The sequence below is a fragment of the Streptopelia decaocto genome (genome assembly GCF_964273445.1).
Source record: "Streptopelia decaocto genome assembly, chromosome: 1".
Taxonomy (NCBI): domain Eukaryota; kingdom Metazoa; phylum Chordata; class Aves; order Columbiformes; family Columbidae; genus Streptopelia; species Streptopelia decaocto.
In genome coordinates, this window is record NC_138663.1 from 193,983,840 (window position 1) to 194,001,244 (window position 17,405).

General features: G+C 45.2%; 1 protein-coding gene across 2 annotated transcripts in view; it reads right to left on the reverse strand.

The window, feature by feature from the left end:
- Positions 1-238: 238 nt before the first annotated feature.
- The window catches only part of LOC309445546 (E3 ubiquitin-protein ligase rnf213-alpha-like), a 43,304-nt gene continuing 26,137 nt past the window's right edge, over positions 239-17,405 (reverse strand). The window contains exons 28-47 of one of the 2 annotated variants that reach the window (XM_082064453.1): positions 16,723-16,906; positions 15,301-15,512; positions 14,615-14,713; positions 14,203-14,418; positions 13,313-13,394; positions 12,872-12,906; positions 12,681-12,775; positions 12,167-12,317; positions 11,854-12,019; positions 11,602-11,693; positions 9,985-10,239; positions 9,638-9,773; positions 8,590-8,673; positions 8,166-8,334; positions 7,836-8,031; positions 5,018-5,095; positions 4,171-4,371; positions 3,880-3,969; positions 3,314-3,474; positions 239-1,933 (exon numbers count right to left, since the gene is read on the reverse strand). In XM_082064453.1, the coding sequence (XP_081920579.1) occupies positions 1,765-1,933; positions 3,314-3,474; positions 3,880-3,969; positions 4,171-4,371; positions 5,018-5,095; positions 7,836-8,031; positions 8,166-8,334; positions 8,590-8,673; positions 9,638-9,773; positions 9,985-10,239; positions 11,602-11,693; positions 11,854-12,019; positions 12,167-12,317; positions 12,681-12,775; positions 12,872-12,906; positions 13,313-13,394; positions 14,203-14,418; positions 14,615-14,713; positions 15,301-15,512; positions 16,723-16,906 (2,871 nt within the window). In that variant the 3' untranslated portion in view covers positions 239-1,764. Of the gene's footprint in view, positions 1,934-3,313; positions 3,475-3,879; positions 3,970-4,170; positions 4,372-5,017; positions 5,096-7,835; positions 8,032-8,165; positions 8,335-8,589; positions 8,674-9,637; positions 9,774-9,984; positions 10,240-11,601; positions 11,694-11,853; positions 12,020-12,166; positions 12,318-12,680; positions 12,776-12,871; positions 12,907-13,312; positions 13,395-14,202; positions 14,419-14,611; positions 14,714-15,300; positions 15,513-16,722; positions 16,907-17,405 lie in introns of both variants that reach the window. The other variant, XM_082064452.1, reaches the window with a different exon arrangement.

A 17,405-nucleotide genomic window follows, 5' to 3' on the forward strand; every position in this document is an offset into this window, starting at 1 on the left:
GGCTGTACTACTCACCAATCATCAATCACTTGTCACCAGAGGAATTCGATCTTTGGAACAGGGATCAGTTTTGGGGATACCAAAGAAAACATAGCTGGGACCAAGAAGGAAGCACAGCAGGTACTCCTAGGTCAGGACGACCAAAACTGAAGGCCTGATCTGGTCCAGCTGAAGTGGTGACTTATCATCTCTCTCAAGGTGCGAAGTCCCCAAGTATGGGTATAAAATGAGTCTTCACTGCAGCTGTGAAGCAAATCTTTATTGTGCAAGTGCCACTGCTGATCCAAGCTGCAGTGCTGCAGCTGCTGTAAGTTTCTTGCTTATGCTTTTATTTCTAGGTATATTTTTGCTTACATTGCTTTTGTTGCCTTGATATCCTAGCACAGCTATTAGGAAAAAGCACAAAAACAGTATTAAGCATTAAAATGAGGTTCCCTTCCCGCTCCTCTTTCTAGTTGATTATTTTTGGTAACCTGCTCTGAAACTTAGATGCAATAAACTGGCAACAAACTGAATGGCTGGTGGGGAGAAATATAACAAGGGAAAGTGTAGAGTATTGCACCTGGGTAGGAACAACCTCAGGTTCCAGTATAAGTTGTGGAATGACCTATTAGAGAGCAGTGTAGGGGAAAGGGACCTGGGGGTCCTGGTGGACAGCAGGATGACCATGAGCCAGCACTGTGCCCTTGTGGCCAGGAAGGCCAATGGCATCCTGGGGTGTATTACAAGGGGGGTGGTTAGTAGGTCGAGAGAGGTTCTCCTTCCTCTCTAGTCTGCCCTGGTGAGACCACATCTGGAATATTGTGTCCAGTTCTGTGTCCCTCAGTTCAAGAAGGACAGGGAACTGCTGGAGAGAGTCCAGCACAGGGCAACAAAGATGATTAAGGGAGTGGAGCATCTCCCTTATGAGGAAAGGCTGAGGGGGCTGGGTCTCTTCAGCTCGGAAAAGAAGAGACTGAGGGATGACCTTACTAATGTTTACAGATATATAAAGGGTGAGTGTCATGAGGATGGAGCCAGGCTCTTCTCGGTGACAACCAGCAGTAGGACAAGGGGTAATGGGTTCAAACTGGAACACAAGAGGTTCCACTTAAATTTGAGAAGAAACTTCTTCTCAGTAAGGGTGACAGAGCACTGGAACAGGCTGCCCAGGAAGGTTGTGGAGTCTCCTACTCTGGAGACATTCAAAACCCTCCAGGGCACCTTCCTGTGTAGCCTCATCTAAGTGTTCCTGCTCCGGCAGGGGGATTGGACTAGACGATCTTTCGAGGTCCCTTCCAATCCCTAACATTCTGTGATTCTGTGTGAGATTTTTGTCAGGGAGCAGCACGCGTGGGGCTGTTCCACACAGGAAAATGAGCTCCAAGCAGAAGGCCACTCCAGCAGAAGCAAGACAGTGTCCCTACTGACCGGGGACAGTACCACAGCACCTGGGCAGAGCCAGATTCTATTGACTGCCCAGTGATCATCAATCAAGGTGAGGTGATGAGGCAGGCCCAAGGCCAGTGCTGGAAGACTACTGAGTAAATCAGGATTGTTAGGGCACAGGGCTGGACACCAATGCAACTGCAGCATAGCTCAAGCAGGGACAGAAGGTCCAGGGCTGAGCTTAAGTGGAGCTCCTGGACCAGTGGACAATGGGTGCATGGGTGGAAATACTGGGTGAGGTTGGTCAAGACCATTAAAGCACTCAGGGCACTGACAACTGGGTTGGAGAAGCTGCAGGTGGGTTAATTTCTGGGGTACTTAGCTAAAGTTAGGTTGTCACTCCTGTATATAAGTAGGGCTATGAAGTTTGCTAGCCCTCACAGCTGTCTTCCAGGTGGAAACAACATTCTTCAGTAGTAGGTCTGGACTCAAAGTGCCTGTCAGGTTTGCAATGGAGGCATCATCTTGCCTGTCTTCCAGGAAGGATCTGAAAGTCTCCTGCAGCCTGTGGGTGAGACAGATCACAATTTTAAGTGTCTGGATAACTGCTGGGTTTCCAAATGCCATGACTTTTGGCAGGCAATGCTGTCGGTCAGTGACACCCCACTCTGGCACCCCTGAGATGACCTTGCAGCTGGAAGCCAGGCAGTATTCTCTGGGGTGTCTCTGGTGGTAGCAGACAACAATGTGGATAACTGTTGGTCAACATTGTCAACTGCACCCAAGCAGAGGTTGTGGTCTCCTCAAAGCTGAGCTCTCTCAGCTTCACTGACTGCCTCTCCCTTCTCAGGTATAACACAACATGCTGAACTCTACTGAACTCCACTCAATATATTCCATGGTCTCTTCTTCTTCTGGAGTCTGTCATGCTGTCGCTATGGTATTAGGACTCTTTTCTGGTGCATGAAACAGGGAAAGGGAGGTGATATGGTCATATTCTCACATTGGGGATTCTCATTGGTCCTGTATAGGGGGCACCTTTTTTGTTCCCTTACATGATTCCCCACTTTTTTTCTTTCCCCAAGACCAGACACATACTGAACTGTTTCAACAAGATTGTAGCCATCTGGTTAAGGAAAGTGATTTTTCTCCTCTGTTGGCACTTGTGATATCACACCTGGAGGATTGTGGCTGATTTTGTGCTTCCAGTACAAGAAAAACATTGACCTTTTAGAGTGAGTTTAGGGGAGTGCAACCAGTATGATTAGAGATCTAGGCACAGGACATATGAAGAAAAGCTAGGGAACTGGGTTCAGCAGAGAAGCTGAAGGGGAATTCTAAATGCATCTTTAACTACATAGTAGAAGGTGTCAAGAAGATAAAACCAGACTCTTCTTGGAGTGCCCAGTCAAAACACAAGAATTAACAAGAACAAGATGCAGCAGTGGAAATCCTGACTAAACACAAAGAAAAAATATTCTCCACGTGGGTGATGCAGCCCTGGGACAATGCAGAATGGTGGTGGCATTATTCTTGGAGAAAGTCAGAACACAACTGGACAAGACCTTGAACAGTTTCCTGTAGCTTTGAAGTGAGACCTGCCTGAACCAAGGGGTGGACTAGAAACCTCCAGAGGATCCTACCAACCTAAGTTTCCATGATGGTATGATTTTTAGTAGTTTTCTTGCTTCCCTGTGACAGCCAGGTGAACTGAAGCTGCTGGGGTTTCTGCTGTATTTTACTCCCACTTCTCTTTGCCTGGGCATCACAAAAAGACTCAGTGATGCTCATCACAGCTGCAGTAACTCCCACTTTTGGAAAGCATGGTCCTTCCCTCCAGCAAGTTTGAAGAGCCCACTTTAAAAGGGACTTCAAGACCCCTTCCTGCCGGGTCTAAAGAGTTGGTACCTACCATTGGAGCAAACCCAGAAAATTCCGCTCTTACCCCCAGTGTGGATCAAAGCTATCCAGAGGCACCATGATCATCTCATGGAGCTCAATGAGGAACAAGTCCAAGTTGACTGTGGAGAGTGCAGTAGTCAGAGTCTCTTCCTCCTCTCTGCTCAACTCCTCGTGGTACTGCTCAGAAACCAGGCAGAAGGGATTCTGCAATGACAAACATCAGCAAGAGGACAGCCTGGGACTCCCTGAAAAGACCATTTGGGGGCTATATCGGATGGAAGAGGTAGGACTGGGATCCTCTTTGCTCCTGTCTCTTCTGCCAGGGCCACCAGAGACCACAGCACCAGCTGCTGATGTGACCCATGTCAGAAAGCACCACCGTCTCTACTACAAAATCTTGTGGATCACTCTTTTCCAAGGGTCTTACATGACTAGAGTAGATTAATATTATTGGTTCTTGCTGAAATGTAAGATATTAACATCACAAATTTTTCCTATTTTTTTCCTAAAAATTTCTAAAGTCTTCCACAGAAAATCAACTTTGTCAAAAAGTTTCTCTCTTCCCCCAGATTTTGTAGACAGTTTTCTGAACTGGGCTGCCTCCCTCACCTGATTCATCTGCACCAGCAGCACAGATCTCTTTGCTGACAATGTCTGCCACAGAGACAGGATGTGCCTCAGCTGAGTGCTTGGTACCACCTGGAGGAGGAGAAAACAGATGGGCAATCAGTCAGCCAGTTCCTGCTCTTCAGAAGGGCCACAGCTGGGTTAACCGTGCTCTGGGTTAGCTCACGGATTTATGTGGCTTAAAACTTCATGTCTTAATCCTTAGGGGAGGGTATGAGGGATAGAAATGTTCAGCCAATTTCTCATTCAGCACAAGCAAAGTGCCTTGCTTACCGGCATGTCTCTGAACTGTTCCGCACTTGCATCCATCTTCAGCTCATTTTTTATGTACTCAGACAACTGGCGCCCTGGGTCCCCACCAGTCACGGCCAGGAACTCAGAAGCCACTTTCAAGGTGGCAAGTGTTTGGGAAATGGCATTCACTGATCGCGCTTCTTCCATGATCTGTTTCAGCTGTTTCACACTTAGTGATTCCTATCAATAGGAGAAATATAGCCATATTGTGACTCTCACACGAGGTCTGCATCCTGCAAGTGTGTCTGTACAGTGAAGTGACCATGTGACCTTTGGTACCAATTCTGCCCTCTTATCAGAGGGAGACTTAGAGATAACTAAGTGATGTCCAGGAACACATTCTTGTGTAACCTCGTCTAAGTGTTCCTGCTCCGGTAGGTGGGTTGGACTAGATGATCTTTTGGGGTCGCTTCCAATCCCTGACATTCTGTGATTCTGTTTACATGGGAAAGATGCAGACTCCACAAGGACATGGGTTCCCCAGCCTAGTTGCAAGCAGGAACAATAACCCTGGAGTTGCCACCTGTGCTGATCTACCATGCCAGTGCATGGCATGCTGTGGTCACCATATCCCCTTGGTTTAGACACTTGTACAGATGAGTCCATCTGAGGTGCTTAGATTCCTTTTAGAGCCAGCAAAGAAAGCTGGCTCCTTGTGAGGCTCCAGCCACCTACATGATTTGGATTTGAACATTTTTACACATCCTGCAGGTGCTGTATTCTCTGTTGAGCTCTCTGTCCTCTGTGGTGGCTTATCAATAAACATCACTAAGCAGAAGAAAGCTTAGATGGACAAAAAAATTAAAGATGGTAAACTCTTTCATACCTGTTGCAGCTGTTCTCTCACTTTTGTTTTTGTGTACTGCAGGGTCTTCATGCTGTTTGGTGCAAAGTATGGAGCCGTCTGGAAAGCAAATGAGTGGCTATAAAGACACAAAGTATGACCTGGCACAGGACAAATAGGAAACCCATGGCCATGCAGTAGGACACAGCTACCCATCTTGGCTGCAGGGCTGGTGGCAATGACAGCCTGGTGTAGAAGGCATAAGGTTGGCAGAAACAGGGAGGGACCACCCAAGTGGAATACAGAGACGTTGCTTGGGCATGCAAGGATGGAGTTAGGAAAGACAAAACTCATCTGGAGTTGAAACTGCTGAGGGATGTGAAGGCCAACAAGAAGGTCTCCTCCATCAGTACCTCAATAGCAAAAGGAAGACCAGACGAAAACTGGGCACACTGCTCAAAAGGGAAGGGGGCCTACTGACAAAGGACATGGAAAACCAACTCATCAAGATGCTTACTGCTTTCTTTGCCTCACTTTTTATTGTAAAGATCTGCTTTCAGTCCTCTGTGTTTACTGGCAAAGTTTAAAGACATATCAAGAAAAAAAGGACAAAATTAGGGACTGAGATAAATTGCTGTTGTGGCAGCTAAGCATCACAGGGCTGCTCATTCACTTCCCTCCCCTCCTTACCCGCAGTGGGATGGAAATAGAAGAAAAGAAGTATTAAAGTGAGAAAAACCCCCAAGTGATACAAAGGTAACCACTCACTACGTCCCATGGGCAGACCCATTCCTAGCCACTTCATGAGCAAAAGATGACTAACATCCCTAAAAATCCCCTCTTGCCCATTTCATTGCTAAGCATGATGTTATGTGGCATGGAATACCTCTTTGGTTTGTTTGGATCATCTACCTGTCTGTGTCCCCTCCGAAACTCTTGCACATCCCCAATCTATTCACTGGGGAGGAGCAGAATGAGTAATGGAGGAGGCCTTTGATGCTGTGCAAACGCTGTCTGACAATAGCTGAAACATTAGTGTGTTATAAGCACTGTTTTGGTCACAAATCTTAATAACAGCACCATACAAGCTGCTGTGATGAAAATTAGCCCCATCGCAGCCAGACCCAGTACAGCTGGATATGCACATGTCCATGAGACCAGATGGAATGCATCCATTGGTGCTAAGGGAGCTGGCTGATGTTGGTAAGATACTTCAGCAACAACTGACATGACATCTTAGCAAGTTTGTGTATGATATTGAATTGCGGGAAAGAGCTGATTTGCTGAAGGGCACGGCTGCCATTCAGAGGGGTCTCAACAGGCTGGAGAAACAAGCCAACAGGAACCTCGTGAAGTTCAGCAAAGACAAATGCAAAATTCTGCATCTGTGATGGAACAATCATATCCAACAGCATAGGCTGAGAGCAGACCAGTTCTGCAGCATCTTTGCAAAAAAGACCTATGTGTCCTGGTGGACAGGTTAAACAGGAGTCAGAGGTGTGCTCATATGGTGAAAAAGGTCATGCGCACACCAGGATATATAAGCAGGAGTGCATGCAGCAGCATGAGGGAAGTGATTCTTTCCATCTATTCACTGCTTATGAGATGACATTTGAGTATTGTGTCCAATTTGGGGTTCCTCAGTACAAGAGACATTGACAAATTGAAGTCAGTCCAGCGGAGGACAACAAGGTAATTGAGGGACTGCAGGGGATTGTTCACCCTGTAAAAGAGAGCTCTGTGGCGAGAATCTAATTGCTCTTCTTCTGCTAAATGGAGAATCACAGTGAAGGCAATAAGGACAAAGGGGAACCAAGGATCTTAAGTAAAGCATGCAGAAAACATTTTCACAGCGAGAGTGCTAAAACATCAAAACAGGGGCAGAGTGGTAGTGAATTTCTGTCCTTGGAGATTTCCAAAATTAAACTATACAACACCCTGAGCTGTCTGCTCTTGCTTTGAAATTAGCCTTACTTGGAGAAAACAGTTGGACCAGAAGCATCCAGGGATCCTTCCAGCCAAACTTGTTCAGTTTCTCTGTGACTGTGTATTAGTTTCTCTGCTTATCCTACACTACTACTGGACAAGCTGGTGGACATGAATCACTATGTGGCAGACACATTATAATGCCCTTGAACCGCTTTTTCCCCACTCCCTCATGGCCAGTTTTTCACATTTCACAAATCCAAACACCCAGTAGGCCCTTCCTCTGGCATAGGAAATATCTGGGACAACAACTAGGCAAATTTTACATAATCACTTGAGGGTTATGGGGAGTTGTAAAGGGGCTGAAGGGACTTAAGTACTGGAATTCATTGTCTCACAAGACTTAATTTTTGAGGTATGTACCTCTGGCCTGCCTTTCTGGACGAGAATAACCATTTGCAAATCTGATCCCCTGAATGCTGCTGGAGGAAAGTCAAAGGCTAATGTGGGTAAGTGAAGATGAATATCACAGCAGAAGATCAGTTTCGCCAACATGGTTCAGAGACCCACATTAGACTCCAACCCCATACTATGCCCAGGAATTCAACCCTTTTGAGTCTTCTTAGATAGTGTTTGACTCCTACTGCATTATAAGAAAATCCAGTCCAACCTCCTCTTCAGGTTTTTAACAGAAAGGCTCACACTGCCTTTCACAACACAAAGGTTTACTGAGCACAGTGTGGTTTTTGACCACACAATGGCTACAATCCAAAGAATGCAGATAGATGCAGTGGCAGGCTGTCAAACCTACAAGTGTATTTGTTCCAGCTCTAGAGAGGTGTGGACTAGGTCCTAGAAATAACATCCTACACCCTCTGCTGGCCTGAGGCACTGCAACTTGGCTTGTGATGAAAGTGTGTCATGCTAAGCTCACCTGAGCTTTGATGATAGGTTTCCCACTGATAAAACGTTGAATCACTTGCCGCTGCAGTGTCTGGAAGTCAAAGTCTGTTGTCTTGGTGTTGTCTTCCTCTATCACATACTGGGAGTTGGCCAGCGCCGCAGTGATCAAATCATTCTCAGTTATTGTCAGCACCGAAGATGGCTTCACCTCTTCTGCAGAGACGAACCTGGAAGAGAAGAAGTTAACCATTTGCTGTTAAAGATAGCAGCTTACTTTTTACCTCATCCCACTTTGCAATCAATGACATATGCAGCTCTAGACACCTCCTGATTTTCTCTACAGGTATAGTTTGAAATGTACCATTGCTTTTCCTTTGTGATCTGTGTAGCTGTCTCCACACATCCATTCTGGAGCTGTATGAGAAGACTTGTCACAAAATAACTGATAGAAGCTGGAGTTGGAAGGAGTTTTAGGACAGCAGTGTTGGCATTGATGTCCTTTGGCAGCAGGTCTTGGGGGACACTGACATCTGTAACAAAATGGAGAGTTTATCTTCTGCCTCATGCGATGTTAGGAAGAATCCTCCCAAGGGTGAAACTCAGGCTAGCTTTTGTTAAAATACTTTTGGAGGTTTTTTTATATAAGTTTTTCTGGTTTTGGAAGGGTTTTTAATTTGTTTTCAGCTAAAGGGTCAAACCAAAGCAAGGTCAGCAACTGGCATGTGTTCTAGCCTTCATCAATGGCTTAGGAAAGGGAAGTCAAAATACCTGGTAAGTCAAAATACCTGAGCACAGTGGCTTCATTCTGATATTGCTCCAGACTTTTTGGATGATCCCTATAGCTCGGCAGAAAGTTGAACGCTGATCCTCTTCAGGAGCAAAGAGGGGAGAAAAACAGCAATGTCAATGCATGGTCTGAAGAGAAAGCAATTGAAAAATATTTATTTTTGTCTCCTTGAATGATAAAGCTTATGGTGTGCAACTGATGAGTAAACTGTGTTAGGCTGGACCTTGGTTGCTTTCCACAGCTGTGGCTCCAAGCTTAACCAGAACTCATTTTTTTCTAGTCCATATTATAACATATTTGGCATTAAGGGGTTCTGAATCCCAGCTCACATGCACCATGCTAATACACCTGTTTAGAGTCTTAAAAGCCTGTCTTGTGTATGTTGCCCATCCATGGCTGAAACAGAAGGAAAAGTCTGTACAAGTTTCTCAGGTTCTGATGGCTATACCTACTGTGAGGGTGGGAGCCAGTCTGCCCAAGACCCATTCCAGTGTTTCAGAGATCATTCCAGTGTCTCAGAGATCTCTACCCTCTCCCCCAAACCCTAAAGATGACCATGAAGATGGAGATGAGTGCAAGTCCCCACTGTGAGCTTGTGTCAGGGCCCTGAGGGCACTAATAGGCCTGATCAGCCTGACCTGGGGACTCCACCCCTTCCTCATGAGCCCAGGAAACACATGTAAACTCAGGCCAGTGCTTGAGTTGTAAGCAGACCTGTCTCCTGCTCTTGTAACTTATTGACTGGGCTTCCTAGACTTATTGCCTTGCCTTGTGTTATGATCACTAAGCTGCTGACAGAACCTGGCTGTCACTACCCTGGCCTTGCCCTGATAATGTGGGACTGCATCCTGGTTGCTGCCATGGCTGTTCTGTGGTCACCACTAGCTCCTGGCTCATCTTACCTCATGGAGCAGCCTTGTGTTTGCTGTTCCCTCACAGCTTGCAACAGAAGTCACAAGTCTAGCTATAACATCAGGGAGGAGTATGTAGGTGTTGAGGAGTAGTAGAGGCCAGTTTACTGTGATTGGAATAGGCCCATGTCATACCTGAAAGTTCACATCGATCTAAGAACTGTTGTACTGAGTATAATTCCCCTTTATGGTTGTTCTGGAAGAAGTGGATCAGGGCTTTCTGCAGACTGAATATATCAGGCAGGTATTGGACATGCTGGATGTTTTGGATCTGGAAGGGAAAAATCAGCATGACTTTGCTATCCACACACTTATCTGAGAAACCAGGATTGTATCTGGCATTATGTGGTATTCAAGAGAAGGGCACTTTACTGAGAAACACAGGAAATTTGCCAACTTGGTGCCCCACTGATACCAAGAATGGTGAATCCACATGCTGCCTGTCTCTGCTTTGAAGGAGGAGGAATGTTTCTATAGCGAACCTTAGACGTGAGCTCCAGAAGAACAGGGTAGCCGTTTCCTTCACCTTCTCTGTGTTCTTGTTGAAGGAGATGCATCAGGGTCTGGATGGACATCTTCTGTTCAAATTGCCACATGTCAGACAGGCCAATCAGTCCCAGGTTTGGCTCATCTTCAAAAGGAGCTGTCTCACCATAAGCTATTTGTAGGAGCAGGTTGGAGCCCTGAAGATCTCTCATCCTCTGTTGCTTGACGGAAGTAAGGTTCTTCTCCAAGGCCTGTGTAATTTGAAGGGTTGTTAGGATCTGCTTTTTGTTACAAATGGGTTTGGGAGGACTTTTACTGTCTTCTCATGAGGGAAGACAGTGATGGCTCTGAAGGAAGGGAAGAGACAATAAAACCTCCTGTTTAAGAACAAAGCTGAGACAAGAATAAACTTGTCCATGAAGAAACCAACAGGGAATTTTCTTGCCATCCAAGGCATAAAGCCATATTTTTCTAAAGTGGTTTTGAATCAGCATATAAAAAGCATCTTAAAAGAGAGGTGATAATAGTAGGTGATAAAACTGTTTATCATATGTGAGAACGTCCCAGCTTATTGGGTATGTCTGGGTATTCACAGAATCATAGAACTCTTTTGATTGGAAAAGACCCTCAAGATTATCGAGTTCAGCCATTAACCTAACATCATCACTAAATCATGTCCCTTAGAACCTCATCTATGTGTTTTTCAAACACCTCTAGGGATGGTGACTCAACCACTTCTTTGGTCAGCCTGTTCCAATGCACAAAACCCTTTCAGTGAAGAGATTTTTCCTAATATCCAACCTAAATCTCCCCTGCAATTTGAGGAATTTTCCTCTTGTCCTATCTCTCGCTACCTGGGAAGAAAGACAGACCCCCCCGCTACTACAACCTCCTTTCTGGTAGCTGTAGGGAGCGAAAAGGTTTCCCCTCAGCCTCCTTTTCTCCAGGCTAAACAGTCCCAGATCCCTCAGTTGCTTCTCATCAGACTTGTGCTCCAGACTACTCACCAGCTTCGTTGCCCTTCTCTGAACTCTCTCCAGCACCTCAATGTCTTTCCTGTGCTGAGGGGCCCAAAACTGCACACAGGATTCAAGGTGCAGCCTCACTAGTGCTGAGTACAGGGGGACAATCACTGCCCTGGCCCTGCTGGCCACACTATTCCTGGTACAAGCCAGGGTGCTGGTGGCCTTTTTGGCCTTCTTGGGCACACTGCTGGCTCATGTTCAGCTGGCTGTTGACCAACAGCCCCAGGTCCTTTTCCACCAGGCACTTTCCAGCCACTCTTCCCTGAGCCTGTAGCGCTGCCTGGGGTTGTTGTGACTCAAGTGTAGGATCCGGCTCTTGGCCTTGTTAAACCTCATACAACTGGCCTCAGCCCACTGATCTAGCTGGTCCAGATCCCTCTGTATGGCCTTCCTACCCTCCAGAAGATCAGCACTCCCACCCAAGTTGACGTTGTCTGCAAACTTACTGAGAGTGCCCTGGATCCCCTTGCCCAGATCACTGCTAAAGATATTAAAGAGAAGCCCATATGTGCTCTGAACTCAATCCCTAGTAAAGTGGTAGTCTGTATATGGGATACCCGGAACACCAGTGACCAGTCCCTTGCATACCTGGAAGAATGGCTGAGCCAGGGTTTTAAAGCAGGTTTCCCACTCCCTTCGATCTTCTTGCCTAGGCAAACTGTTCAAGTCCATGTTTTTTCCTGTAGGAAATGCAATGCAAAATTAGGACCCTCTCCCAGTAGACAATAGCATCAGTGCAGTACAGCTGCAGTCCTGGGATGAGAGCCACCTGTTTCACTGGCTATGTGAAAACCAACATGATGCAAACCTGCTCGTACCCTCCCTATGTGTGGAATATACCTGTTGTAGCATTGCTCAAGTGCTGGAGAAACAGATGGACAGTCACTGTGGCATCCTCTTTGTTTCTGCTAAGTGCCTCTGCCAGTAATTCAATATCTTTTTTAAGGTGATCCCAGAAGTATTTTGCCACATCCTTTGGCTTCTCTGTCATCAGACTCAGAATTGCCTGGAAGACAGGGTAATTTCTTAATTTGGCTCTCAAGAAAGCTCCCAGAGTAGAGCAGTAGCTATTCATCATGTGGAAGCTGCAGTTTAAGTGAGGTGGACAGACAGGCAGGAGGTAGGGAGAGGAAAGCAGCAGGGGCTGTCTCACCTTTTCATCTGTATAGGTCCCCAGCAGCATGGATGAATGCAGCAGAGCTCTTGCAAGACAGACAAGGGCAGGTGACAGGTTCCTCTCCAACTCAATTACCCGCATTGAAGGGCTCCCAAGGATATATCCTTTTCCTGTTTTATCTTCTGTGCTGTGATAAAGATATATAATTCAGTTTACACTTTCAATGACTGGGCTCATCTTATGTAAGTTGACATGGACAGAGGCTCAACCATCCCTGGGTCAGAAAATGTATGAACTCGGGGTGAGATGAGACGCCTGGAAGGGAATAAATGCACTTTCTAGCTGTTTCATGCCATTCAGGCTTTCTCTCCTCTCTGTTCCCTCTAGTAGGTATTTGCAACATATCCTCCTGTGATTGGACCCTGGATAACCAAGACCTTGCTTTGCACAGGCGCGGTGTTTCCCCTGTGCCCAGAGAATGGAAAGAGGTTCAAGTGGCCATATCCCTGTTAATCTCTCTTGACCTGTAAGGCAAGGAGCATCAACTTACATTTCCTTCTTCTCAAAATCACTCAAAGGATTGTGATGAGTTCCCCCAACTTTAGCACCACATGGGCATTGTTTAACTACCCAGGGACGTCCGCACTGTAGGTAAAGAAATGACAGCAGTGTAAGACATACGGCAGAAAACCTAACAGCAGACAGAAGACACTCAGCATCACAAATAAACAAGGCACTTACATCTGTGATGACCCAGTGTGATCCACACTTACAAGCTGTGTATGAAAGGGAATTAGATTAATCAGTTAGTTGTCTCCCAGTTACAAAATCCCCCATGATGTAAAGGCAGCGAGAAACTGACTGGGGGAGGCAACAGCCTAGGGCCTTCCCAAGTAAGACCTTCTTCCCATCTACTGGGATCTGGTCTCACAAACTGGTTCTCCCAGAATTTGCCTTAAATGGACTTGGAGTTGTCGCAGCTGAAAGGAGATTGGTAAAGTTCCCAACAGAAGCACAGAGGTATCTTTGAAGAAAGCCACCCTTCCCTCCATCCACCAGTTCCTCCTTTCCATCCACCCCCTGGCCAGGCTATCTCAGGGCACTTTTCTAGCAAGATTCCTATGTCTACCATCCATATAGGAACAGCTAGGCTGGGATGAAGTAAAATTTCCTTGTACTTACTCCAGAGAGTATCATTTTCCCCAATTTTCCAGTTCTTCTGATCAAAAAGCAGGTCTTCAGGCATGGTGGGAAGGTATGAACACTTAGAAAGAAAACAGGTGTAAAGAAGGATTGGAGGAATCATGTAACCATTTTACTAGTTTGCTTCTCATCTACTGGAGGAGTAACAGTGCTGAAGATAAACACATTATGTTCAAATGGGTACATGAGAAAGCTTGACTAAGACTAAGGGATGTAGCTTTGTATCATCTGGGCATACATTGGGGATGGCTGGGCTTAACAAGAACAGTGAGGCCCAAGTTTGCATCTTCATCACTTCTTCAGTATCTGCCTACCAAATTGAGGATTTGGAGGGAAGCAGCAGGATCTGGACACCGTTATTGTCTTCACAGCCAAGACATGGGCAATGCATATTTCATTTTCTTTCTGCACTCCTCAAACAACAGGAATAATTTATGTATCTTTAGATGCACAGAGGTGCCTGGTCTAGTAGAAAGTTTATCTCTACCTGACAACTGGCTTATCTGGGGTCAGAATGAAGAAATCTGGGCTACAATTTGATCACATAAGCTCAGTCAACAACTAATATTTGGCAGCCCCCTGGGCTCCCTTAGACTCACTGGAGAAATATCAGTATCTCCAGCAGGCTATGTCCCCCACTTTCAATACAGATAGTGATTGATAGTGTTAGTTTGTTCTCAGTGGACTGTCCAGAAGAGAGAAGAAGGACTAGAAAGCTCCATATGGTGTTTACAACAAGCCAAAAAGCAGCAAACTGACCCAAACCAAATCTGTCTGTAAGCTAACAGAGCTTGTTGTGTAAAAGCAGATCCCACCCCTGACAGTGTTATCATGAAGGGAAGTTTCTCTATTCACACGTCTTGACCTACCTTTACCAGATGAGGCTTAAAGCAGATATTTCTGAGAAGTTGAGTGAGGGGACTTTGGGACATGGCCAGAGTAAATGCAGTGTGAAATACCACCTCCATCAAGACATTGTTTTTGTTCTTGCACAAAGCATCCACAATCTTCTTCATTTTGTTTTCCAGAGGCTCTTCTGGGAGCAATGGTGTTTGGAGGATATTTTCCATTTGTTCTATGACAGGCTAGAAAGGAAATTGAACAAATCAGATAGAATCTAGAGACCCATAAGGCACCTAACATGTCTGCTGGTAGGCTTCAAAAGTGGTGCTTTACATGATTGTGATGATCCTTTTGTCTCCAACTCAGGAGGAAATTCCTACAGCTTTCTACAACCATCCCACTGAAATCTTCTGTAGGGACACAATGGATACTCACCACCAGTCTCTGGACTTCCTGGGGATCTTTGGCTTTTATTTGATTTTCTGCTCTGTCCATCACCGAAAACATCAGTGTTATATTTGACCAGGCATCCATAGGCTGTGAAACACAGATGTAAGTTACGTTATCATAATGAAGATATCACCAGCATGCAGAAGGCTATCTCAAGCCCATTGAAGCATTCAGATGGACCCCTTGCAAATTATCATGTCATTTTTGTGTTATTAATATTACAGGCTGTTTTTGTATCTTTTAAAATTTGCATTTGTATCATGGGGGCAAGGTTGGGGTTCTGTAGAGGTATGGAGTCTGAAATCTCTTCTGCTTGAATTTTACTGTACAATTATTTCATTTCTGCAGTCTTCCAAATACCTGAATAGGTCCCTCCAGGGGAACAGTCATTGTGCTAAGCAGATATGAAGGAGGAATGAACTGTTCTCTAGAGGAGCTTATATCTCTCCCCAGAACAGAAGAAAGCCCCCAGGAAGCAATTTTTCATTACTTAAGCTGGGTGATTCCTATCCCACTGACTATATAGGCTATATAAGATGTATTTCACCAGGCAGGGCTCAAGTTAGCCAGTGATACACCCTCAGAGCTGACTGCAAAGAAAAGCTTGTGTGCATCTGTATGCTTGGGTGGCACAACTTCAGTGACCTGCAGGTAGGCTTTTGGAAGATATTCACCTGTGAAATTTCAACCCCTCTGGGTAAAATCCATTCTTCTGCTTGAAGGATCTTCTGCAGTGCGATGAACCCATAGTTGTTATACAGATTTCTGATGAGGAATGTTTGAGGCCATGGTGTCTGTGCATTTGCCACCACCTGCTTCATTGCATTCACCAAGTCTTGCTCTTCTTGCTTGTTCCCACGAGGAGATGGTATGTTTGGATCTGCAGCTACCAGTGGGATTTCTCATTAGGCTCACTCCCATGCAGTCAGATATCATAGATCTTTTTTACAAGCATAACACCTGCTTAGCTTACAACAACACTTTTTCCCCAAGGATAGAAATATGGCCTGCAACAATACTATCTTGGGCTTCTTAATACCTACAGCATGCAGGGAAGTTGAATGCTAGGCAGTGAATACGGGGACTGAGTGGCCCAATGTTTTCCCATTTTCGGCCCTTATATGGTCTTGGTTGGTTAATCTTCTCTAGCATCTATCTTAGGTCAGAGAGTAAGGCTCTCAAAGGCTGTCCAGAAGGCAGAGAGTAATCTCATTACTCCATTTTAGGTAACTGAGAGAAAAGGGAATCCTCTGGGCTACTTTACATCTTGCTCTTATGAAGCGCCTCCTGTATCTTTGTTGACTATAAGGGTGGAGGTAAGATTGTGTTAGTCTCTTTACTCAGACTTTACCTTGGCACACTTCAAAGCTGACAAAGATATAAGAAAATGAGTGAACAGAGTTTAAGGTGCAATACATCCTCTTCTAAACCAAGAGACTCGCATGTGTTTAGCATGAACTCCACTGACCCTGCCTGTCATTCTCAACAGACTAACAGGAGAGCAGAGTCTCAGCACATGTGCCTACCTGTAGACACCTAAATGATTATTGTGATACACTGCTGCACACCACCCCTTAAGGCTGGAGAACTGTTTATTCGGGGGAAATGTCATTATTCAAATAAGTTGTTTTTAGCTCTGAACAAAAATTAGATGTTTCATACTGATAAAACAATCCAGAAAAATGAAAATGTTTTCACAGCAAGTTCTAGGTAATATAGACATTTTGGTTGCAACACACACATCTTTGGATGCAACCTGTTTATATACAACATTTAGCAACTTCAACTCCATTCAATTTCAATATTGCAAAAAAAATAGTTTTACAGTATCAGAACAAGAGGGTTGAAAATGATCTAGATTTAAAAGAAATAAATTAGCCCTTCTGATCCTGAATCACCTGTTGAAAATTTGTCCATTAATCCTTTTAAATTTAGAGAAAACTTTTTGGTTTTTTAACTCTCCTTTTTTTTTTTTCTTTTTTTTTTTTTTTACCCTCATAAGAAACCTCTTATACTGGTAAATATTTGGCTTGTTTTAAACCTGCTTATAAGAAAACACAAATCCAATGCTCTCTGCTGCTAGCAGAAGGACTCACCACAGAGCACCTGTCTGCCAAGTACAGTGGCCACATGGCTGATGGAGAACCGGAGACGGGCTATGAACTGTAGGGTGTCAATTTTTGAGACCTTGCATGAGCAGAAAGCAGAAAGGTCTGCAGCAGAGAGGCAGCTTTCAGTGAGCTGGCTGACATCGTCTTGGGAAGAAGGATACATGAAATCCTGTTCAACAGAAAGAGAGAGAGAGGGAAAGTTGAGTCCAAAGCTGCCATAGGGTCTGGGTAGTACCTAAGCCTTTTCACGAGGTGCAGAGCTTCTTTTGCTGTCATGTCATACCCTGCAAATCTCAAGTTCCCAGCAATGACCCACTTTGCAGATGGACTATTTTTTGTCATCTTTGAGGGTAGCCCCAACCTGACAGGAGAGGACGGCCTCCCTTCTTGATTCACTTGGTGGAGAATCACATATTGAACAGATGTTTGTGCATTTCTGTAGTGTACCAGTTCAGAGTGGAGCAGAGATCAGGGACAGTTCTGCTCAGGGTAACAGCTGTGCTCAAGGGAAGCTCTCATGGTTTACAAATCAGGCCAGTGGCACTCCTGAAGTTCAGGAGCCCCAGGTCTGAAATTCATACTGTACATCGTACCTTATGAACTCAGGCCTGGTTTCTTTCAGATAATGTTTAGGGACATTACTAAGAGAGGTCAGCAGCCTGTTCCAG